Source organism: Caloenas nicobarica, chromosome 6, assembly GCF_036013445.1.
Source record: "Caloenas nicobarica isolate bCalNic1 chromosome 6, bCalNic1.hap1, whole genome shotgun sequence".
NCBI classification, from domain to species: domain Eukaryota; kingdom Metazoa; phylum Chordata; class Aves; order Columbiformes; family Columbidae; genus Caloenas; species Caloenas nicobarica.
Window position 1 is genome coordinate 5636821 of NC_088250.1, and position 25495 is coordinate 5662315.

The 25495-nt window shown below is 40.5% G+C and overlaps 1 protein-coding gene across 5 annotated transcripts in view; it reads right to left on the reverse strand.

Moving 5' to 3' along the window:
* DIP2A (disco interacting protein 2 homolog A) overlaps positions 1–25495 on the reverse strand; it is a 110190-nt gene that overhangs the window by 17518 nt on the left and 67177 nt on the right. For 3 of the 5 annotated variants that reach the window (XM_065637244.1, XM_065637242.1, XM_065637240.1), the window contains 18 exons: positions 25025–25153; positions 24113–24232; positions 21962–22159; positions 20276–20367; positions 19919–20029; positions 18990–19113; positions 18656–18765; positions 18135–18237; positions 17456–17538; positions 17052–17145; positions 16471–16590; positions 14949–15063; positions 13644–13783; positions 4944–5080; positions 3453–3533; positions 3140–3267; positions 1402–1516; positions 60–261 (listed from right to left, as the gene is read on the reverse strand). In XM_065637244.1, the coding sequence (XP_065493316.1) occupies positions 60–261; positions 1402–1516; positions 3140–3267; positions 3453–3533; positions 4944–5080; positions 13644–13783; positions 14949–15063; positions 16471–16590; positions 17052–17145; positions 17456–17538; positions 18135–18237; positions 18656–18765; positions 18990–19113; positions 19919–20029; positions 20276–20367; positions 21962–22159; positions 24113–24232; positions 25025–25153 (2202 nt within the window). The remainder of the gene's footprint in view (positions 1–59; positions 262–1401; positions 1517–3139; positions 3268–3452; positions 3534–4943; positions 5081–13643; positions 13784–14948; positions 15064–16470; positions 16591–17051; positions 17146–17455; positions 17539–18134; positions 18238–18655; positions 18766–18989; positions 19114–19918; positions 20030–20275; positions 20368–21961; positions 22160–24112; positions 24233–25024; positions 25154–25495) is intronic. The other 2 variants (XM_065637243.1, XM_065637241.1) reach the window with 1 other exon arrangement.

Below are 25495 nucleotides of genomic sequence, written 5' to 3' on the forward strand. Positions count from 1 at the left end.
AACAACTCCACACATACCCTCAGAGACAGACAGACAGAACGAAGCTCTGGTTTACTCACCGGGTTGTTTCTGCCGGGGCTTAGGCAGGTTAGTAACGCAAGTGTGGGGACACATCAGGACATTACAGGGGTGCAGAGCACCCTCCAAAAAGCGCTGCTTGGTTTCTGAAATATGAATTCCTCCGAGCGGAGCCTTTGGCAAAGTGTTGGCTGGCACCAAGGCAAGACAGTAGACGCCCACTTGGTGAATGCTATCGATTGCCTTGATAGAAAGAAAAATAAAAAAAATACATTCCACGTTATCGACTGGAATGTAGCTAGAGCAAGAATTTGAATTCAAGTCTTTTAATAACAGTAAAATTTTTACTTGCACCACAATTTGCAAATAAAGGGTCCAATTCTGCACTCACTGAACTCATAGGAGTTGTGCCATGACTTCAATGGGAGCAGGAGCAGACCCAGGACTTTGCTTGTGCACTCTATCAAGGGGATGCCACCTGCACATCAGGGATTAGGAAAGTCTCTTAAAAGTGGGCAAAAAGTGCAGAGATTTTAAAAAGCCAAAATTATACCACAGCAAATTTAGCACGTATGGCACAATCACGAAAGCGCAGTAGAACATAAAACCACAAAAATAGGGAGGGAAACATCTTGCTGTCTAAAACTTAAGTGTCTATTTTAGCTATGACACTTCTAAAAAGAGAAAAAATATTTTCTCTCATGAATAACAGCCTTGCTATTACCAGATATTCCCTCAAAAAAGATTACAAAGCTGAAATTAGACAGAAACCATTATTACACAACTGCCTTACTCTTAAGCATCTTCCCTGAAGCTGTTCTCTCCAGCCTTCCCTTCAGTCTTCTTCCTTAATTGCTTTCTCGCTTTTTACTTCCTTAGAACCGATGAATTAATGCTGCAATCCTCAAATCTACCAGAATTCCCCTCCCTTCTGGCCCCCCATAAAAATACAATAAAGTAATCAAGAAAAAACGTTTTTAATGCTTGCTGTTGGAGATCTGGAATAGGGATGTTAGTGACATAAAAAGATTTCCGGGTCTGTTTTGATACTTGGCACTAAGTATACTCTTAAACATTTTCAGACTTAACTGTTCCAGACAGTATGAAATCAGCAGAGATATGCAGAATTAAAACAAACAAAAACTGTCGTCCTTAGGACTTTTAAGAATCCTTGTAGTGTGAAGTTAAAAAACATTCTGAAATCTTACTTTTTACAAAATTCTGTTAACTATCAAGCCTGAAATATATTCCAAAGTCAACTTATTTTAACTCTCTGTGGTTACGCTCATAGGTTTTTCTTATGGCAAAAAAAGATGCTCTGAGATTCTCATGTCATATATCAGCCTTATTCACCTGGAAAGAGAGAAAGGACAGACTGACTACCTGTAGAACCCTGCTCATCCACTGAAAACTATCCTCCTCTGACGCATCAGGGCGCTGCTCTGCCACAAGCACTATTCGATCATCATGCAAAACGGTCACAGAAAACACTGCTATCCTAAAACGCAAAGGACAGAAGAATGATAGGATGCAACATATGATGAACGTAGCATGGTTTATTATAATATGGAAATGACTGCAACCTTTCGTGGTACTGTTTCAACACACACAAGCATTATTCACGCTAGATCATCACAAAAATCACAGACAAATTTAGAACAAATGTAGGTTCATTATTGTAATTTATTTCTGTTGGGGGTCAAGTGAATTTGCAGTCACCAGTGTAGTGCGTGTTTAACACAGGCAGGTTCCATACGTGCAGGGGCTGTGCAAACTTGCCTATATAACTCCATCATGCATGCTAAACTCCTTGCACCTACATACGACGTCCCTCCTGAAGGACAACAGCTATGCCAAATTACTGACCACCATGTCTGTCAATGCACTGAAAAATACTTACTCCTCTTTGTAAATGAAATTAGTTTTAAGCTTGCATCTTCTAGGATAAGATATTAATAATGCTTCAATCAGGTATGTGCCATTATTTTTATATGTGAATTGCACAAGTGATGCAAAAATGAGGGAAGTTCAACTTTCATAAAATCATAGTTTGGGTTGGATGGGACCTTTAAAGCTCATCTAGTCCAACCCCCAGCAATGAGCAGGGACATATTGAGCTACAATAAGTTGCTCAGAGCCCCATCCAACCTGACCTTGAATATTTCCAGGGATGGGGCATCTACCCCCTCTCTAGGCAACCTGTTTCAGTGTTTCACCACCCTCATTGTACAAAATTTCTTCCTTTTTTCTAGTCTGAATCTCTCCTCTTTCGGTTTAAACCCATTACCCCTTGTCCAGTTGCAACAAGCCCTGCTACTAAGTCTGGCCCCATCTTTCTTATCGGCCCCTTTTAAGTAAGGAAAGGCTGCAACAAGGTGTCCTCAGAGCCATCTTCAGGCTGAACACCCCAACTCTCTCAGCCTGTCCTCACAGGAGAGGTGCTCCAGTCCTCTCATTATCTTGGTGGCCTCCTCTGGACCCTCTCCAGCATCTGCAAACTTGCTGATGGTGCATTTGGTGCCACTGTCTATGTCATTGATGAAGATATTAGACAGGACTGGTCCTACTATGGACCCCTGAGGGACACCATTCGTCACTGTTCTCCATTCAGACATTGAGTCACTGACCACTGAAGGGCAATAAAGTTGGTGATACAACACACACTATCTCTGAAGGTCCTTCAGCAGCCTCAACACGCCCAGTTTGTTCTTTAGAACATGCTGTGAAGTTCATTTCTAGGCCACTCTGCATGAAAGGCTCAGGTGGGCAAAGGGGAGTTGTGTTTTACATCTGGCATAGGAGCTTCATTTGACTGTCTTAACAGAAGCTTTTAAAGAAGTTTTAAACAGGCGTTTAGAGATCTATGCTTATACTATGTGAAAGTAATTTAAAATCTATTATGCATGAAGCAGGGTGTCAATATCTGTCTTCCAAGTTAGCAGGGACAGCCAAGTTCTTATCTGGCGTATCACACCGCAGTGTCACCTTTCCTACCAAATACACATGTAAAAATTCACATGCAGGACTCCTCTGTATGCTGTGTTACTTGTTGTTTGCTTGTGGATGACAAATAGGAGCAACAAAGCCCAGTTAGCAGTGGTGAAGTTTTTAAGATACTCACCTTCCCCGATAGACAAACTTCATGGGTTCGACTGCCAAGGCGGTGGCTACCACATCATCCGCATTGTGCCTGCGGCCACTAACTGTCATCAGGCCATCCAATTTTCCTACCACAAACACCAAATAGTCCTGAAAAGAAGACAGGATTGGAAATAGAGGGGGAAAAACCCCTGGACTCCTGGCAATACCTGCCTGCCTAACACCAACAATACTGAGGTCACTGCCCTGACATAGAATTCTGCTGATTTCGGGGGCATCACTTAGAGCTGAGAGTCAGGACAAAGCTGGACCTCAGATGGCTCATTCATACTTACAGGACCCACAAAGCCAAGTAATCCTGTTCTTGTAAACGGTTGGTCTGAAACAGGCACGCCGGCTGCCGTCACTGGAATGGCCTGGAAGAACACGTAAGTATTTAGACACTCACAGTAATGGTGACAAACGTGAAGTTAAAATTTTTTCTGCCTCTGCTTCATTGCAGCTCTACACTCTGTTGAAAAATTACCCAATGACAACAGTTACTATCGTGTCAAGTATGAACAACAGGTTTTGGATAATGAAGAACACACCAATTCTTAACTCCATGGAAAGTCTTTTTCTTGGCTACTTAGCCCTTATAGCAAGAGTTCACACTGTGTTTTACATCAGCTTTTATAGTATGCACTCATATAGCACTTAATGAGAAGGTCTTTCTGTTGCTACTATTCAAATCTTCCATGAGATGTGTACCCAGGCACATCAATCACTTTAATTGCGACAAATGCTACACTGTCAGAACTTCAAGCAAGTTAAGTTTGCTGCAATTATGAGACTGCTTACAATGGAGAACCAGAGCAAAAGCATTAAGCTCATCGGCAAGTTCCTCTCATCTGCTCCGGTGGTTTCCTTGCCTTCTACCATCTCTTCCATTCTACCAGGCTTCTTGCTGGCTCAGCTCTCACCAGCTAAGGACAGAGCTGAGCACTTGGCTGTCTGAACTGCTGAGGCTGGGCAAGCTGACAGAAAGAGCTTTTTCGAAAGAGAAGACTATGGTCAGGATTCCTTTCATCTCTCTGGTAGAAATCCATACTTCAGCCAAGTCTTCAAATTGCTGCCCGGTGTTAACACTACTCTGTGTGCAACTCCCAATGGACTTTCACTCCTTTCTTGCCAGAAAAAGGAAAATATGAAATTGAGGTACCACTGCAAGGAGAAATCTGGGCCGAAATCGCTTCTGCTTTGCTTTGACAAACTAGAGGGCTTATGACTGTTGTGCTATCATCACTATCTCTTCTTCTATATACCCAGGAACATCCAACAGTGTTCTAAACATTACAGCAAATCAACACTAAAGTTCACTTTGGAAAGCACATACTGTTTGAATACATAAAGGAAGCTTTTCTAAATAGCGTATTATATCTTAACAAATGCATTTTGATTGTATGAAGCAGCTCACAAGTATCAGACTAACTTCCAACTCTGCATCCCAAGCCGTGCACCAATAAACTTGAAATGTCATCAGGTAACTTTACATAAGACTGCTGTATTAATACAGAACTAAAACGAATTTAAATGCTAACACAGGTGCAACACCAGATTGCAGACTACAGAGGCAGCCGATTGACTGCTGATGGTACCTTGTATTTTTGGTTATAAGAGACAATTTCAAGTTATGATAGAGAATGAAGCAAAGTGTATTTGGCCATGGCTTTTTCTAATAGGTTAAGGAAAGTTAAGGAAAGGTTAAGGAAAAAATAAATTCATTTGCATGAAGAAATACTAGAAATGTAATGATAAAACTTCATATTAAAAAGAGAAATACAAACCTCAAACACATTCTTGGTGATTCCAAGGAGGCCGAAATACGCCATCCCAGTTGCACCTGAATTCACACATATTTCTCCAACTTCATCGGCTTTACAGAGATAAGGAGTCCCATCCACCTTCACAACACACACGTTTGCTAAGGGGAGGGGAAGAACACAGAATCACAGCACTGATACCCTTCGGCAGCTGCCACAGAAGCTGCTTTGCCACTGGGAGGCAGATTAAGATTTTAATATCAATTATCTATCAGCTACAGCAAAACCACAGCATGTAAGAGAGCTCTACCTTTTTGACAGCCTGTGTAACGTGTTCTCCAACATTAAAGATGCAAGTTCACAAGTGCAAAGCTTTTTTCTTACAGTGCTTCACAGTCTACATATCAGCTGCAAGTGAATACAAAACTGCAGCAATTGCTTTTCAACATGAAGACAGGTAGTTTGATCAAGTACAAGCATATATGAGAATAAAGATGATGAATAAGAAAATACTAATTACAGACATACCATTCCTTTTATTTGTTGCACACTTTGGTATTCATAGTACCATCCCTTAAGTTATGTGAGAAACACATTATAAATGGAGACAAAACGAGGCTGTTTTATTGTCACTGTCAGGTCAATGATTTTTCTGCATTATGTCCCACTTTCTTTTAAAGCAGGCCAGTCTGCCAACTATTATTTGGAGACCACAGACAACTCGTCACAGAGTTGTTCCTTAATGAACTTATTCCTGTGATCATGTATTATCTCTTCCCTATCTTCAGTTTGATGACCTTCTTCAACTCACTAAAAGGACTGCATTTTGGAAAGGTCCCGATATTATCCTTACCAATTTTCTTCTGAAATCTCAGTCTTTCTACATTGAAATTTTCTTATTTTTAATCAAGGAGATACACACTTGTAAACTAAATATTACACCGAGCTTCGCTCTGGCCACTGATTATACTTTATTTTTGAAGCCACTGTTTTCTCAGGCGTTTCCCTGGCTAGGTAGAGCTCTTGCCCAAGCAGTCTGGATTTGTCCTTTCCTAGTCCCAAAGGGAAAGGAAAAAGGATATGGGGGAAGAACAAATGATGGTGCAAAGAAGTTAATCTTAAGTGTTAAGTGCTAAGCTAAACAAAGAAATCCAAAGCTGGGCCAATACCAAATAAACAGAGCCTTTGAAAGGTAACTCAGACTATGCCCTAAATTAATTTTCTGCCCTTTCCCATTGCATCTGCTTCCAACTCAGATTATCAGAGTACTTTGTGGTCATGCATACTATATTGAAAAAAATTGAAAAAGAAAAAACCATGAGACCCCAGAGGTATCAAAATTTATTTAGTTGGTTTATTTCTACCAGGATCATTTGAATGTTTTGGCTGTAGAATGTATGTCAGATGAGAAGCCTGGATAAGGCTCACAACAGCCACTATGAAGGACTATGTTACTCTTTTCCAGTGTAGCCAATCTTAAGTGATATACAGACAGCCCTTGCTTTTATCACTGTTCAACTAGCACGAACAGAAATCATAAATGGAAAGCAGCACATCGCCTTTGATACCAATACAAGATAAAACCAGCTCCACTGCAGGCATGGACCAAGAACTCTGCTGGTAGAACAGGTTTATAGGTACATTTTCACATCTCAGAGCAATCTTCAGTTCTTAGGTCTGAACAGAGGAGACAGCAATTCACCCTACCAACAGATCAACCTCTAAATTACATTTGTTTCATAAGAATTATCTACCAGAACAACTCGCATTTATTAACACACTGTTTGGAACCATACAATGATAGCCTTTGGTGACCAAATAAGGAGACACCACTCAAATTCTGTCCAAGTCCAAATTAGAACATTTTCAGTTGCTGAAAATTATATGGATGAGCTAGAAGACTGGAATTAACCTACACAGTAGGAACTATGAGTTGTGCAAAAAATGCATTTTGCAACTTAGGTGGAGAAACTGGAAAAAAAAGGCCATTTAAAACTTAATAGCAAATTGAAACAGAATAGTTTATTACCATAGGAAATAGCTTGGTTAATCCCAGAACTCTCTATGTAACATCTAAGTAATAATGTGGAGAGAAGCGTTAATAACTGCAGAGAGCGCAACAATTTGTGGGGCTACACAAACGCTACAGTCCTCAACTCATTCACAAACATGGAAAAACCAACAGATTGGCCTACAGTCCCCAAATGATGCTCCATCCATGAAGTCCAAGGACAATCCTACCACCCTGATCAGTAAAAAAAAATACTTACCAGTAACCAATGTATGATACAGGTAGTCTACACATACATTCTAACAGCAGGCAGACTTCTGCCCTGCCATTGATACTGCAAGGTTTTCCTTTTGCAGTATCTGTAGAGCCTGTACTCTTGCTTCTCCTTCTCCTGCTTCATGTGTGACATACAAGAGAGTGCATCTACCACCATTTCAGTCTCTCTCAACAGCCTTGCATCTGAAAAAGAATTAGAGAGAAGGGAAAAGCAGATGGGACAGGAATGTACATGTGGACTACACATCATGAAGAACAGTGATTGCTTTCTTCAAATGAGTCCACATGTACATTGGTAGAGACGGTGACTACAGCAGTTCACCCTGCCAGGAGATTTCTGGCAGAGGATGAGAATCTTGCTGTGCAAACAAATGACTGCACTGATGCCCTACAGAAGACTGGATTCAGCTTTGGATGTTTCGAGACCAGCGCAGCATGAACGCAAGAAGAATGTCAGAGGCCTGCGCAGCAGAGTGCTGCTGCCAAAGGGGCCTGATGAGTGTTGGAAAGCGCTCTCCTGCTCCTCTGTCACGGTTTCATAGTGGACCCATATGCAAATGATATCCATTTGGATTGTTACTGTGTGCCGACAGTGGAATTTCATCATCTTCTTGTGAAGAAGCAAGTCTTCCTAAAAGGCCTGGGTCCGTGACAATAGAAAGAAAGGAGGTCCTCCTTGCACTACAATCTTCAGTTGTAACTTCTGTTCTACAAGCATGAAGCTTTAGGCAAAAAATACTAAACAGCTAGGATAAAATGCCGCTACCACCATTGTGGAATGTGTTTGCAGGGTTTCTAGAGAAACCTAATCTTTGAAGAAAACAGCACGTGGGGATGCGCAATGCAAGGACCTGCATCTTTCTGTGCTCTTCTGGGAAGAGCAATAGGCATAAAGCAAGGCAGCTTCCTAGCTGAGGATGAACAAGAGTCTTGGCTCTAATGTTCACACAAGCAGCCAGAGCACAACATCTGAATTGGAAGAATGTGTCTCATCACAAGTGTACGCATTGCCAGAGACGCCCAAGGGAAGAAGTGCTGCGGTGGTCGGCTGCTGTGCCATGATGTGACCAACTGAAGCCAAGTGGAACATACAGAACTGACTACTATGATAAATTCTAAGGACCGAGTGGGGATGAGGTACTTCTATCTCACATTAACGATCTAAGGAATAAGACTGAAAGCTTCACAAAATTGCTCTGCAACAACTCCTTTCACAAATCGGGCACTGAGATAAAGGAACCAGATTCCTCTGCAGTGAAGATGCATCGTGACAACTACCAGAAAACAGAACCTGGGCAAATGTTTGCTGAGCCATAGAGGAAACAAAAACCTCCAAGACATCCATAGACTGGAAACAAAGTAAGCATCCTGCTCTTTGAGAAACTGGAACCATTCTCCTTCAGCTTCAGAAGGGAAAGGTACTGAATACAGTCAGAATCCAGAACTTGACACTTTATAAGTTCATCTTGCAGAAGCCTAAGATCTGGCGCCAACCCAAAGTTTTCTGTTGCAGTAGAAGAAAGTAGCTGCTGCTATGATACTCTTTCTATGAAGTAGGCTTTGTATGATTAGGAGCTATAGGGATGTAGATGTTCTGGATGAGAGTTACTCTCCTGTCAAAGAAAGAATGTGAGAAGGATCCTTGTAAAAGAATGGAAATGTTTAGCTGGACATAGCAGGGAGGCAAATGTAATTGGATATGCTGTGCATCCAAATCCAGGTCCAAGCATAAGGTATAATACATTTCCAAGATGACATGGCAATCCCATCCCACTTGATGGGAAAGTTGGAGGCACAAAGCAGGCAGAAGAGGTTTAGTATTCTCTCTAACATCATTACCAGTCCAATTTGAAAAAATGAACTAAAGATTGTTATGGCAACAGGTGAGACAAAACGTCATCCCTCCAGGAGCTGCAGAGAAGATTCTAGGGGAACACATACTATGTTCTCACTTAACAACTCCCATGCTGCCTTGGCTGGGAAGATTTCTTTCTGGATGCTCCCACTTCCCTGGTGGCTTTTGTGACTGGCATTCACAGTAGATAACGTAAGGGAACAGCCAAGGTAACTGAAGAGAATGTGGCATCAAGAGTGGCCTATGGGTTAAATAGCAGTGACATAAGACATGACCCTGGTGCTGAGGGGTCTGTTGAATAAGATCCCCATAGCAGGTGGGCTCAGTGTCTCTGAACAAATAGCAAGATCTGAAGAACACGAGGGCGAAAATGGACACTTCATCCGTGACCTTTTAACCAGCTGGTTCCTGAATAAAGTACACCAGGGATCTTCAAGGGTAATGAGATCAAACCTCAGCATGACTACTGGTTCTTGGCTTGGAGATGACGTCCACAGCACTTTGGACCAAACGAAATCCAGGAATGTGAGCTCTTATGTCATAAGATGTTTGAAAGACTAGGGCACACGGTCACTTCCAAGACCTTAAATGCATTCAGTGGGGATCAGAAGATAGAACAAAGCCTTCAGGGAGAGCATCTGACTCAAATTACGCCTTTGGGAAAAGCGCAGCAATCTAAGGAAAGGACAAAAAACCCAAACAAAAACAAAAAACACACCAAAAAACCCCACACCACCAGAAAAAAAAAATCCCCAAACCCATGAAACCAGACCCAAACAAACAGCAAGAGTCATCAGTCAGCAGAGTAATTAAGAGGGTAACTAACGGGAAAGGAAATGGTGGTACGTTCTCTCCTGTATGCCAAACACTGAGCGAGAATGCACAGAGCACATCTCCATGAATGCTGCACAGGAAAAAGCATAAATTTTACAAGGTATGACACAAGTATATCTACTGTTAGAATGTACAGGCAGACTCATTTGAAAATAAGTAAGTAATAATATTCTTTTTTCATCTGGCACACAACTGCTGGCTTTTAAAATTTCTTCCTACACTGGAAGATTTTAACTTGTTTTTTGAGAGACAGTCACAGGGAACAAAGTCATTGGATTAATCCTCTAGAAAAAAAACTCTATCCTGTATGTTCTGACTTAAGGAATGTACAAAGAAATTTATGCTAAAATATACCTTCAGACCTGGAAATTTTATTATTTGGTCAAACTGAAGCTAATCTGCCCCAGATACCGATAACCCAATGCTGATCAGAGTTTTAAAATAATTAATTCATATAAGTTTCCCAACTTCTGCTTAACCTACAAGTAGTTTTGCCACTTGCTACCACATTTTAAAACAGCAATAGCCATCAATTACAAGTCTCATCACTTCACGGAACTAAATAGATGCACACTTAACTGTTCTCCCCTCACACAAGCAGACAAGTCATTCCATGTTTCTTAATAATGTAGAAAGTTGTGGTAGTGCTGTCAACTGTCTGCCAATGGCATCCTAAACCAGAAGGGTCCATTAGATTTGCCAAACAATGCTCCAAGGCATTTGGCAAAGGAAAAGGAGTCTTGTCAAGGATCCCCCTCACTACCCAATTAATCATTTCACAAGGACAGGGATGTGTTTTTCACTAACGACTTAAATAGAAAAGGTGAAATTAATAACCCACAAATGTGCAGGTAATTCTTCCAACATCATAAGGCAGATTTCAACCTGCCGCTGAGCAAATGCACTACACAAGATGAACCAAGGGGACTTACAGCTGTAATGGCTACGTATGAAGAGCAGCTCAAGGTGCAACACATCTGCACAGAGAGCAAGGCTACAGCACAGCCAGGAGGATCTCCATGTGATAAACTGATCCAAAGAAATATTCTAATCAATCCTGCACGAAATACCACTTTTTTGAACTCTCACAACCTGGACTGACATAAAGTTCAGCCTCAGTCGGTTCACCAAAGGATCCATGGCCACCTGAAGGGCATGCAAACTTGTTCCCTCCACGTTCCTGTGACTAAGCCATAACCTAAGTAGAATGGGAGCACAGCTAAATTTCAGTGGGGTTTCAAGGGGATATCAGCAGTGTGAACAGCCGAACCAGATAGCAGTAGCAGTCCATACCACCTGTACTCTAGTTGAAGTGGAGAAATAACCATTCTGTTGAGACAAAGACGCCAGTCACAGCTGACCATCTTCTGGGTCTTTGCAGATGAGTTTGACAGCCTGAATTTGAACATTCAGATGAAGCAATTCGGAAGCCATTAAGTCAGATTAGGCCACCATACTCTTTTTTTTTTTTTCCCCTGCACTCCTGTTTTCACATTGAGGCCATACAACAATGCACAGTCATTATCCTCGGTGGCTGTATGCACACTGGCCTGCCTTTACAACCCTGCTTCCTAGAGTGATAAGTGGAAGCTATTTTGCTGCGAATTACCCGGCCCATCTATCCTGACTGAAATCCATTATGCTATAGTATGCTCAAGGATCAAAAGCAGAAAAGAGAGACGGTGATAAAACGGTAACTGCCAGAGCAAGGAAGACAACAAGGATTTTTCACAGACCCACACAGATGACACCTGGCACACGGAACTCCAATAGGATCTGCAGAATGCGTACAGTTCTACAAACATATCCAGGAATGTATTAAACCCCTCCTGCTGGCCACAAAGCCCTTGCTCCCAGAAGAACATTTTGAATATCTTGCGTATCTATCTAAAAGGTCATAATAGAGATTTTCAGTTTTCTGCAGTTAAAACAATCAGGTCAGCCATGAATCCCCACAGGAAGGGCTCCTGTCCATTTATTTTGGTATGAAATGCAGAGCTCCTGCTTGGTCTCTTACTGGTAGCAGGAAGGAGCTCTGAATGTGAATTTAAGTACAGTAAGAATAACTGAACCACTAACCTTATTGGTTGCCAAGTGCTTCTGGGAGTAATGAGGAAGATGAAACAAGATTAGTGCCACTTGCTACACAATGGCTGAAATTTTTATCAGCAGACTGGAAAGGTGTCTGCCTCCTCTTACTCACAGAGAGGGCCTTGATGTACAGAAAAGAGGTGGTTGCTGAAATAGCACAAGATAGCTCTCCCCTTCATCTTTACCTTGAGTAGATGCTCTATAGAGGGCAGGGGTTTGAAACTACAGCTCAGCAAGGCACAACATTCATAATGGGACCAAGAACAGCAAAGCCAAAGGTGCCAAGGGCATGACCAGAACAACCAGGTTCTTTGGTTACTACGTAGTAAACTGGAAGGAGTAAGGAGAATTCAAAAAAATCTGCCTCGCATCCTCTCCAAGCACACGCAGAGCGGTCAGGACAGAGCCTGAAGCTAACGGTACCCTCAGACAGACAGGGCCAGGGAGTGTTACACCACCAACCTAAACGTTGGAATCTTTATTGCTGGAATAGGGGGCACTAAGTGTTTTTTCGGGACACAGATCCCAGGCACTGTTCACAGTCTTAGGTCTGGTTTGGCACCCTAACTTTATCAATCTTCTTCAGAGTGCTCTCCTCTCCAAATAACACATGACTCAGCAGCCGAGCCTCCAAAGAGAACAACAGAGAAGAGACAAAGTCTCTTTGCTTCGATCCACTTAATGGGTTGGGGAACAATACCCATATCTACCTACCTTAAAAAGCACAGTGTTGCAAACAGATGCCATTAAGAAACTGAGGTTAATCCAGGACTGACCAGTTTGCTGGGATATCCAGAGTCTGGGACTCTCAGAACAGTTCGGGTTGGAAGGGACTCTGGTCCAACCCCGCAGCTCAAGCAAGGCCACCTAGAGCAGGTTGCCCAGGACCATGTCCAGACAGCTTTTCAATATCTCCAAGGATGGAGACTCCACAACCTCTCTGGGCAACCCATTCCAGCACTTAATCACCCTTATAGTGGAAGAACTTTTTTCTTCTGTTTGGAGGGAAGATCATGTGTTTGTGTCCATCGGCTCGTGTTCTGCCACAGGACACCACTGAAAACAGCTTGACTCGGTCTTCTCTATAACCATATTTCTGATATTTGTACCTATTCATTCACCCCCTCAAGCCTTCTCTTTTTCAGGCTGACCAGTCCCAGCTCTCTCAGCTTCTCCTCATACGCTGAGATGCCTCAGTGCTTTAATCATCTCAGTGACCCTTTGCTGGACTCACTTCAGTAGCTCCATCTTTCTGGTACTGGGGAGCCCAGAAACGGACACACCATTGCAGCTGCAGTCTGACCACATTTCTTACTGTGCTTTACACTTCGCTTTGTTCTGCTGTATTTGTTACGACACAACTGCAGGTCAGTCAGCACCAATGTGAAACAAGTGAATAATACCACAACTCTGCAGACCGGCCAAAAGCATCTGCCCATACCGGAACCTGTGGTCATTCGAATTTATCATGGATTAATCTTTACTGAAAACACTGAATAATCTAGTACTTAATCATCATGTGTTTAGGTAACATGTCAAAACCTGAGTCATACTACCTTAAGCCTATTTATCATTTTACACTGATATTTTTCACAAGTACAATGGCAAAGATAACTTATGTGGAATACGCTTAAACCTACATGAAATGCTTTCCTACCTCCAGGCATAATCTGACCAACATCCTGTACAGTTAACACAGACAACTTCTCTTCTGTGTCCACTCTTATCACACCGAAACTCAGACAGTTCATAGATAACACGGCTTTTCCTGGAGGAGGCCCACCCAGTTCTGGAGGTCTGAAAAACAGACAAATCAGATATGAATCAACAGACCCACGGCAATGCGGTCATCAAAAACGTGGTGCAAGTCTCTCAGGCTTAAGGTTAAGGGAAACCATGGTTTCTCATTTTAAACAAACAAGAGGTCACGACTAGTACTATAGTTTAACTAGATTAAAAAAGAGCTAGAATAAAACATAACGTAGCCTCCTCCCACTCTAAAGTGTTACAGAGAGGATTTAGTTCTATTATGGGCAAAGAAGTGTCAAAAAAAAAGCACTCAAAGGTTAAATTTTCTAAACATCAGGAAAAATTAGGAAGTGTTTGGAGGGCTTGATACTTCTTACTCTAAGCAGAACTGATGGAGGATGAACAACTCAATTTTGTGTAATTCTTGATCTTTCAGGATGCAACAGAGCAAAAATTCCAGGTGCTGTTGTGAAAAACAGTTCTTTTAATGCGTCTGTTTAAATTTTGGAAATATTTCTTCTCTCACCAGAGAAAGCACTCTCTAGAATATCTACTTCTGTTTGTTTCAAGTTTTCTTGAAATTGGTTTTCTGGAAAAGCACATTTGGATCAAAACCACTGTCGAAAAATTACAGCATATTCCATCCATATGTCTAATTATAATAAAAGTATTTACTGTTTTTTTTTTGTTGTGGTTTTGTTTGTTTGTTTGTTTGGGTTTGTTTGGGTTTTTTTGGTTTTTTTTTTTTTTTTTTCCCCAGGACATCCCTTGCTATCTCCAGAAATCTAACAGTATTTTTCAGACCAGTCACAAATACTTTTTTCTTTCTTTAGCCCTGTTTACAAGACATTGTATATAAGCAATTACCTGAAGATTCAGCATCTTCCTACTAAATAAGTTGCAGTCTTGATTTTTGGGGCATTTTATAAAGGTCCTCCAGCAACATCACTGAGGCTGAGATCTCACTTTCCCAAACAGTAATAAAACCACCTTATGGCTGACTACTTTTAGAAAATGTTAAACTTTTTAAAGAAAACAAACAAAAATCACCCATCCTTCAGTGACAGAGATACTTGTCAGGCTCAGACTTCCTCTGTCTAGGTCTTTGAACATCTTTATGTGCGTAATGGTCTTTTCCGACTCACATTTTAACACCAGATACAATTCAATAGTCAAGAAATGCTTCAGCTCGCTTCTCAGAAAAGAGAATTACCTGCGAATAGCAACAGTTAGTGCCTCTGAAGAGCTTGCACAGGGACAGATTACTTCTGGTCTCAAACCTCTGGATTGAAATACATTCAGGAATGCATCACATGAAGATATTGACCCTAAAAAGAACAATCATGCAATTAGAAACATTTTCCCAAGGGCAGGAAAGCTTGAGCTGCAGATTTCAAAGTCTATGCTCACTCTCAGCTCAGCTATACAAATATGGTTGCATCTGTGCACAAAACCAATATACATTCAAACTGCCTAAGAGACATTCCAGGCTATTATGAGATGTTAAGATTTGGATAAAAAACTCACAGTGGTTAACAACTAATTCACTGAATTAAATTCATAACTTTTCTTTCTCTGGAAGCACTCCACAACACTTAACATCATGGAAAGTCCTTCAGTGATCAGAATATTTTGTCACCGAGGGTAAGTGTATCTGTTGTCTATTTAAGTGTTTCTTATAGAGGTCACAGAACCGAAGCATTTAGAAATTAACATCAAATGCTTCTGACCTATCTTCAGTTCCAAACTCTACCTGGCCTTTAGTACTCAGCCCAAAGTGCAAGAAGATACCTCATCATCTGCAGCTCTGTATTTTACAGTTGTGGAATTGTGGCACGTAACACGAACCAGCAAACTTCACTGATTATACTACATCCTAGGTATAATTTCACGTCAATTCATATGAGAGCACGGCACTGATGAAAAGATGAAGTTAAAAAATGAATTTACACAGCTAAATATAGCAAAGAAGTGCAAACAGCAATGAAAAAGCAGAGGCATCACTAGCATACAAATAGCATTTTACTATAGCGCGAATGGCCTAACTTTCTGAGCATCAGCTCTGAAACAGCGCTTACAACAAATACAACCTCAGCAAGATCATTTCAAGCTTTCACCTTCGGCCATCACGACTCGCTCATCTCTTGCCATGCAGCTCCAAGGAATCTGAAATACTATTGATTTGCTGGTGTACGAGAACAGCAAAATTAAGCAACAGAGGTATATTCTTGCCTGTTGCAAAAGAAACCTCACAGCTGCTTTCTCAAATCACTGGAAACCGTCACCATATGATCGACAGAAAAAGGCAAGAACCTACTGCATACTCTAGTTCATAGTTACCATGGTTTTGAGTTAAGGCTGCGACTGCTCCCATTTTTATGTCCTTGCACATGACTGAGATAAACCCTCGGGGCACGTGCAGAATCAGACACCGCAACTCAACAATTTAATGTCTACATACATGAGCAACTGCTTCGAAACCGGCATTATAATCTACTTGAAAATTTAAAAACCTCTTTCAGATTACATTGCAAACTATTCTTTGTGTAAAGAATAGATCCTTCAGAACATTTTCTGTGGAAGTTTCCCTCTAGTGTCCTTGGCAAAGAAACAACTGCTGCTCGCTCTCTTTTGCTGAACTGTAGCAAGATGAGCTCCTGCAGCACAGACCCAGCGTTCTGTGATTTACAGCGTGCGAGTTCACCTTGGGCTGACACAAACGCAGCCGTACTCACATGGATTAGCTCCATCTGCCACTATCAACATTCGTAAGGAGCTCAGACTGACATCTCTCTGATCCCTCTGAGCCAAAAGTGACCAGTGCATATCACGGGATTTGACTACTGCTACACGGGCTGCAAATAAAGAAAATAAATTATGGTGTGTGTGCAGAACAAAATAAAGACAAAATATAAAATTACATAAGTATTTTTATGTATTTACATACATTTATGAAACAAATTACAAACATAGAAAACAAATACAAATGTCAAATATTCAACTACCATGACACGTGTATACTCAATGTCTCCAGATGGACTTGATTATAGAATTTAAATGCTTACTACAAATTCAAGTACTGAGATGAAAAACGTAGTTTCTTTACAGTTCTACCAGAAGAAGCCATCAACATCACCCATCAATGAATCTACCAGTACATATAACACTAAAATGGAGCAATCAATTGCTAAAGCTATGGGGAAGGAACCCGGATGGATAAAACAGCAGTGGCCTTAGCTAGGGCAGACATTTTATACAATTTTTTTTTAAAGTCATCAAAAAAGAGATGGGTTAAGTAAAAATCCTTTAAGGTTACCTTTGTATGAGCAGACTTTCTGTATCCAAGAAAGTGGATTAACCTTCATCAATGCATAGGGAATACTGATGACATGCATCCTGTTCATAACACTCTGTGAGAAAAATATTAAAAAATAAAATCCGAAGTGGCTCAAAGAACACACAGCATGTACCAATACTTTAAAAAAAAATCATCATAGCTACAGCATAATTCTTACATTTAACTGTTAGGGAAAACTATGTGTACAGTCAGTAAAAACATAAGTTATGCCTGGTGCAGTCTATTACTGAAAAAGTAACACTTTATTCTGAAAAATATAAATACTGAAATATGAGGTTTGAGAGTTTATGACTGCATTCTGACACCAGTACCCCTGAGAGAAGCAACTTGCTGCAGTTTTTTTCATTCATTCAAACACTCACTGTTAATACACCATGCCAAAGGCCAGCATCTCTTTTGAAATCCAAGACATTTGTTAGTGTTTCAGCTGAAAGCAAAGGAAAAACTATCAGACTTAAGATGCATATTTATGAGAATATTTAAGAACTGTTAACATAACTATGAAACTTCCAACCCCACTAAGAAATCAAAGCTATGTTCCCATGCCTTCTTGTCTAAAACAAATAGGCTGCTCAAGTTGAAAGTGTCTTATTTTACTTACAACGACAATCTTTAAATTATGGTTATAGACTACTTTATTACAAGGTATTTAGGACTTTGTCTTCATTTTAATACCACCTTCCATCTGTTTGTTACATTTGCCAATGAACTATGCAGACCGAAACTTTAGTTTTGATGCAAGCTTCTTCAGCAGAACTGAAAAAGTTGAGCTATATTTGAAAGAACTAAATTTAGTGAGAAATATTACCATGGCTGTACTAAACATTCTTCAATGTTTAATTTAATACACATTGATTATAATTTCACAAGTGGCTTCTTACTTTCCTTCACATATCACAACAATTACGAATGAGGAAGTTTTAAATTAAAGCTACCACTGCTCATCTAAAGTTCTTTCAAGAGAGTAAACATGACTTTGCAAGATAAATTGCACATTCAAAGCTCTGAGTATCGCTCTAAAGTTGTACCTGTCCAGCTTACCTTCTGAATAACCACAGGCCTGAGTCAATGCGTGACAGTGTGCCAGCATGGAAGCGTGAGATACAGTAATGCCCACGGTGCTGCCCTCTTTACTTGTTTTGTACTGAAAAGAGAAAGTTAATACAAGCATTAGAGTAACAATAAAATCCAGAAAATTTAAAGTAGTGAACTGAAAGAATATTTTATTATAAAAATGAAACAAACTTCTTTTTTTAAAATCTACTATAAAAGATGCATTTATGTTCAGAGAACACATTAATATCATATGAAATCTGTTTCTCTACTCCAATTAAACAAATTGTCCCAGGGATCGCAAAATGCCAGTTATCCCAAATCTCCAATCTGACTCAGCACAGCCACTCAAAAGACAGTTTGCCTGGCAACCTTGAAGGAAATGTTCTTGTTCCATAGTCAAACATATTACAGCAATCTCTCTTATTGCATCAAGAAATTGAAGGAAGAAAACGTGCTATGACAAACTGTAACAGCAACTGTAAATTCAGAATGTTGTATTGGATCACCTCAATATAAGCAATCTCAGCACTGGCGTCCCGAACTTGTGGGTGCCAGTCCTTAGCTGGTTTCGCCAGATGTTTCCCATCGATCACAAACCAAATGAGACGAGGCCAGCCTTCAGAGAAAAAGAAAAGTGTCATTGCAGTTCTAAAAATCAGCATTTTTCCCCCCAGTATTCAGAGATAACAACAGGAGGTAACAAAAGCTGCAGCATCACCCCTCTGATGAGAAGCAGCACTAAGTGCTGTCTTGACAATGCAGGCACTTCTTTATATGTAAGCTAGAAGGATATATCCACTCTTTATCCTATAGAGAAATGTGAGTAGCTTAAAAACATACCTTTAAACGTAACCACCTCGCCAGTCTGAGCTTTGGGAAGGCCTTTCTGGCAGGCGTCAGTGGTTAAAGCCAGTGTCACTCCACAGCTGCCCAAAAGAAACCCAATCTGCTGGCTGCCAGCATCCTACAGAGAAACCACGTCATAGCAAACTTACAAATAATGAAGCTTTTGTCCAGTTTACTGTAACTTTTCCATTTTAGAAAATATTAACTAATTCATATCGCAGGAAAAAACCAAACTTACAGCTCATTAAGACATTTTATGGAAGACAAAAGACTGAAGTTTATGCTCAAAAGGCTTAGTTTTGCTTAGTGCCAACTTAGATTCAGCAGTATTAACAGATCTGGCAAGCAAGGGTAGCAAAATAGTGTCAAAAGCAATGGTTGTGCATTGCCCTCCATGCCAACAGGGACGTTTATAAGTTCTGGTAAAACAGAGAGCTGGTCTGATGCTGCTTCTGAGTCCTGAGGCACTGAAGAACAGAGCCTGTAGATTTTCAGTTTTGATTTCACACCTTCCCTAAAAATCTAAACGTGTGTGAGATTATCCTGATATTTCCAACAACTATGGTGTCTCTACCTGCCTGCGCTCTCACTCAGCATGAGAGCTGAAAAGACAGCACTGCTGTATTATTTTTTAAGAAATACTTTCACACACCTTTTCGAAAATAATGAATTAAAATCATTTCTACAGTTACATATCTGAAAATAGTTAACTTATTAGCTTCGTATATTTTCCCCCTTCCCTAACTGCATATTAAATATTTTCCAAACATATAACGTGCACGGAGTAGTTCAACTGATGCACCATACTGCTTTCAAAAGTGCAGGCTTTGAGGAGTCCCACGTAAGGACTAGAGGATTTAGACCCCCCCACACACACTTTATTTATTTATCAAGCCATAAAAATGCTGAATAGATTTGCCTACCTTTCTTGTTAGTGGAACTTCTATTGGGACAGGAATAAGTTCTGCCAGGAGACATCCATAAAATGCCACCATAAACATAACTGGATCACTATTAGGAAATACGAGAGCTACCTATAAAAACACATTAAAATAACGAAATGTTTTTTGCTGTCATTGTGGAAGGGAGGGCTGCTTTTTAATTTGTGGAAAAAAAATCTTCACGACAACGTTCAGGTTCATATTTAAACTAGGAACAGAAATATTAAATGTTATGATAATATAATATTACAAGTCACAGTATAACAAGGTTTTCTTTAGCTAAAGCTGGTCCTCACTGTCTTATTTTATCCCTCGAGACCATTTCAAACAGAAGCCTACCCGGTCTCCAGGCTTCAGCATCGGTTCATTCTTAGTGGTTAGCCTGTTCAGCAGGGTATATGCTAACTTCAAGCTTCGACTCCACAGCTTGCCTAAATAAAAAACAGACAACACAGAAATTTAAAACAGACACTACAATTTTAATTTCAAATCCCTGTGCCTGATATACACACTGGGCAAGTCAGTAGTGTTAGAACATGGTTCAACAGGCACGGGAGACAGGGACTGGGCAAAAGCGGACGCTGCTGTTGTGAACACAATCCCACCTCTCAAACCTACTGAGTTCTCCGGTGTTTCAGTGCGAGTGTCCACACACACGCACTAATCTGGTAGATACAACCCCACTGCGTTTCCAAAAGGCACTTTACAAGGCTCTTCGAGAAAGCAAACTGCTTGGAAAAAAAAGATCCTAAAAATAAATATCCTAAACTGGACATAAAATTCATTGAAATCAACAAACGGTGGAATAAATGCCACAAAATCTGGCTCTGTAAAATGCCACTTCAGTTCTCACTAGTGATCTACACAGCTCTCAGTTACTGAGAACAAAAAAAATATTCCAAGTTATTAAATACAAAGACAACAATCTAACTACTTATTGGACACAATGTAAAAATCAATTTTTAATTTTTACTGTCAAAAAAAAAAAAAAAAAGCTTTGCTAAAGAAACTGTTTATAAAAAATTGAGCAACAGCAAAAATCTTCCACTCTAAATGGTAAATCAAAGCAAGAATCCCCCAAAGCAGCATGCCGTGGCAAACAGCATCCCGAGCTCAGGTTTCTAGTACAGGGTCTTTATCATGTACTGACATCCGCGCTCAGTCCTTTGAGACCATGCAGCAGCCATCAGTTATTTTGTGTTTGTCAGTCCCAAGCTTCTTCAACGTTTTTTTCCCTGTGTAATTCCCAATTACATTAAAAAAAAGTTACACAGGACTCGAGTACATCAAATGGCCAGTCTGGCCATTCAGTGCACTTGGCAGAGAGGTCAAGTACAATTTAGAGCTTGGCTTCTTGTTAGTTTTTCTTTTCCTTTTTTTTTTTTTTCTTCCCCAAACGTAAAACTAAACATGATATTCTAAACAATTCTCAAAGCTCCGCTGTAAAGTAATGAAACGGATGCAGCTACTCAGTGACATTTCCTGTAACACACTTCAGCTGTAAGAATGCAAACAAGAAACTTTAATATTCTATCATACTATACAATGAAATGCTGTAGTTAACTGCCCTGAGGGGGACAAGTATCTTCAAAAAAATGCAAATACTAAAATATTTCTAGCTCATCAATACAGGCAAGTTACTCTTCCCACAATAACATCCTTAATATGCTCCTAAAGTACAAGTTTTCTCTGTAAGGATATGCAAAAACATGCTAAAATTTCATATCTGCTCTGGGAATCTGAGGGGTGCAATGTTTAGTCATCTGTTTCTTCCTGCTATTTCACACCATGCTATTTTTAGTGTTCTTTTTAAGAAAAGCCCACACAATTGTTTGAAATTTACAAATAGCCACTTGTAAAGAATCAATATCATATTCTTTAAAATGTTTTTCATATACAATGAATTCACCGTTGCCATTCAAACAGCAATCTCAGAGTATCTGCCCTGAGCAGAGTCAGTCCCTCTTAAGTAAAACAAATTGTTAACTGCAGAATGAACGCCTGGCAGTTACCACCAACACCTACCGTAGGTGAGCGTGTAAACAGCTTTCCCGGTGGTGTCCAGCGCTGTCAGACACGGGGCTTTGGGCTGGGTGGTTCCCCAGCGCTGCAGGGCGGCCAGCAGAGAGGGCGGCCAGTTGGTCACCACACCTAAGGGCTCCCCTTTGAGAACGTTCATCTGGTTTCCTTCGGGCTTTGGTTGGTTTGGGTCAGGCTGTTGCACTGAAACCAGAGCACAGTGAGACGGCAAACGTCAATCCTTACAAGAGGTGCAAGTTACACTCCACAGGCTGTTCTACGAACTGTTCTCACCTTCCTCTTCCCCACAGCTACCATCAATTCTCTGCTTTCTGACGATGCTAAGCTCATCAGCTCTTGGCTCCAGAAAAAATAATTACCATCACTTTGGAGTTCTGATTCCACATTATTCAAAGCACCCAGCCACAAGAACAGAATTTCAATCCCTAGTTCACTCTCTTTCTCTGCTTTGGAGAAATGATATTTTTCTGGTGTTTGTTTTTCACACCTATTTAAATGACAGCCTACACCAAGTCAAGAAGCATTATCAGAGAGAATGGCTTCAGTGACAACTGGACCATTTATTTTCGCTACACTGAATTCTCAACCAGTGACGAAGAATGACACAATGCTTCTGTAACAATACTTAAAAAAAAAAAAAAAACCCACCAGATGAAACGCTCCTGGTATGGATTATCTACAGCTAAAACTGTGCCACTCAAAGAATATTCTGCTTGATTTCTGGATTGTCTCTCTCAGCTGTGGAACGCTGCAGGGTTTTATGCCATTTGCTCTCTGAGTAGCCGGCTGTTAAAATCCTGCCCCAAGCTGCTCAAGAAGGTGAAGTACCTTGATCTCAGTGAGCAAAACAAAGCCGCAGGTGGATTTTGCTAACAGTCAATCTACGCAATCAGTAAAATTAACACTTCGAAGTGATGCTTTCTGTTGTCTGCAATGACATACGTGTGCCTCAATGCAAGTGTGCCTGAAAAATCTTTAGCGAAAGACCAGAAGCTTCATATCGTAAAGCATCACTTCCTATCTTAAAGCATCAAACAGAAAGTACAGGGAATCTAGTAGTAGCTGCTCAAAATGTTGCATGGAGCAAAAAATTTTAAATTAATCTTTTAGGACTAAGAGAATGGAACAAAAATCATTCTCCAAAATTTGCCGACGCAGCTGGTTTTATAGGCTAAGCGCCTTCTACATTTCTTCAAGATGCCTTTCTTTCTGCCTGGACACATGCATACAGAGAAGAAAATAGTGGGTTTTTTAGCTAAGCAGTATCTGCACAGCATGTGCAAGCACTTTCCTTCCACGTAGTGCACAAACAAGCCACTTTACACATTGCACTCAATGTATTTAATTCCTCTGAACCTCTAAAATAATGAAAGCTTCTGGATTTTAAGAAGATATTAATATGCATGCAAACAGTATTATCATAATAAATGGCAGTTACTAGTTAGTAATTGCTTTCATCTAACTCTATTTGGGCACTGAGCAGCTACAAAGCAGCTTTTCAGAGCAGGACGTGGGGGTGTTTGCAGACAAGCAGCTGCCTGCAAAGGGCCAGAGAGGCCGTGGTGGAATCTCCGTGTCTGTAGATGCTCAGATGGGACTGGACGCGGCCCTGAGCAGCCTGATCTCATCAGACCCCTTGGAACAGGAGGCTTCCAGAGAACCACTGCACCATCAGTTACACTTGGGCCATGCCCTGACTTACTCCAAAGAGTACTCTCGATTAAATTAGCTGATTACCACAGGGTAGAGTTTAGAATCTCTGAGGCTAAAAGTGAGGAGGGGACCATCACCAAACATGACAACTTCTGGATGTATCAATGAATTTCTTGACAAAGATGTGAACAGAATTTCTCCAAGTATCTGTAAATCGTTGTCTTTAGTATTCACTAGCTCATCACGCTGGTCCAAATTAGGCTGAATCAGAAGAGTTTCCAAAGCGATGGAGGAGGAGAGAACAAGCACACTAAGCAGCAGGGTTGAATTGAAGATTATGTTTCACTTGTGACAGCATACGACCTTTCTCTCTCCAATATAACAACTCTACCATGATTTGTTTTCTATTGGGAAGAGACTTAATCAGTTCTTTCGTGAACCACTTACACAAAGAGTGAAAAATGTATTTGAAAGAAAATTAACCTTCTAGCAGTTCTTCAAAATCATCAACAAAAAACTCTTTCAAAGGTGGGCGCTTTGGTCTTTTCAAGGTGTTTAGAAGCTGCTGGATTTTAGAGGACACTCTGCTATTCACTGGGACACCTGCCAAGCAGAAATGATTTATTACTTACAATATATTAATAAACATACACTAAAACACATCACTGACAACACGCTAAGCTCAGCACAGATTTCAGGTGGAAAAGTCATTCAAGGTGAGCAGCTTGTTTGGGAAAAACCAGCTTTAATCAGTAACAGTTTCAACCATGGATTCATTTGTTTTAAACCAATGCTGTTCCCTAGCTGCCTGCAAACCTTCTCACACTTTAATTTAGCTTTTGAAACTGCTGACTCCTTCATGAGATTGCAATACAAACCTGAAGAACGTTCTTTTCTTCAAGAGCCTAGGTATTTGCTACATCTTAACATTCATTCAGTTCTGAAAGTGTGAGAATACTTGCAAAAAATAAGTGAATCTTTCAATATTTTACAGGGCTAGCCAAAAAATCATCACAACACAAACCCATGTTGAGTACTGATTTTCATTTGTATGTGTGATATACTTATTTTAAATTAGCTATAAATGTGTATGTTTATTTATATTTAATGAAACTTTAGCTCTGACGCAATATAAAATTAAAATGTCAGACTAAAGGGCTTGTATTGCCTTTTAGTATAGAAATATACAGAAATGGGGATGGTTCCCACCAGCAGAACACGGGCAATGCAGTACAGGTTCCTGTCCTGTGGCAGACGGACAGACAGACCATGCTGCTGCAAAGCTTTGGAGGGGCAGGCACATAGCATGTGATGGGTGTCAAGCTCTGTCATGCATTCGCTTATTCAGAATAAGGGACACAGATTGAAAAGGCAGGAGGTTTATAATACAATCACCATCTGCAGTTTCCAAAATGCTGCTGTTGTAGCCTCTGGGAACTCCTCGCACTGACGCTATCTGTGGACGCTCGTGATGTAAATGTTCCACCAGGCCAGTGGTTACATCTGGAGGTGCAGAGTGGTTATCTGTAGAAAAGGAAGACAGACACGGGAGCTCATCAGTCAACTTAAGAATCAATATATCCAAAGTTGTGAGTAATTATGAGTAAATGGCACCAGGCTCCAAAGAAAGCCTGTCCCACATCTCTCAGAAGGAATACAGGCAGCCAAATTCTCACCACAAAACTGGAATGACTAGTCTAAGTCCCATAGTAAGAGAAAGGGACAAAAGCATAAGGTTTAAAACACAGGAACTTTTGCCTCAGGATAACACGAAACACTTATCTACATTCTGCAGGCTATAGGAGAAAGTCTTTTGCTGAGGAACACAGATTAAGATTTAAGGTGGCAAAGATCATGCAGTTAGGC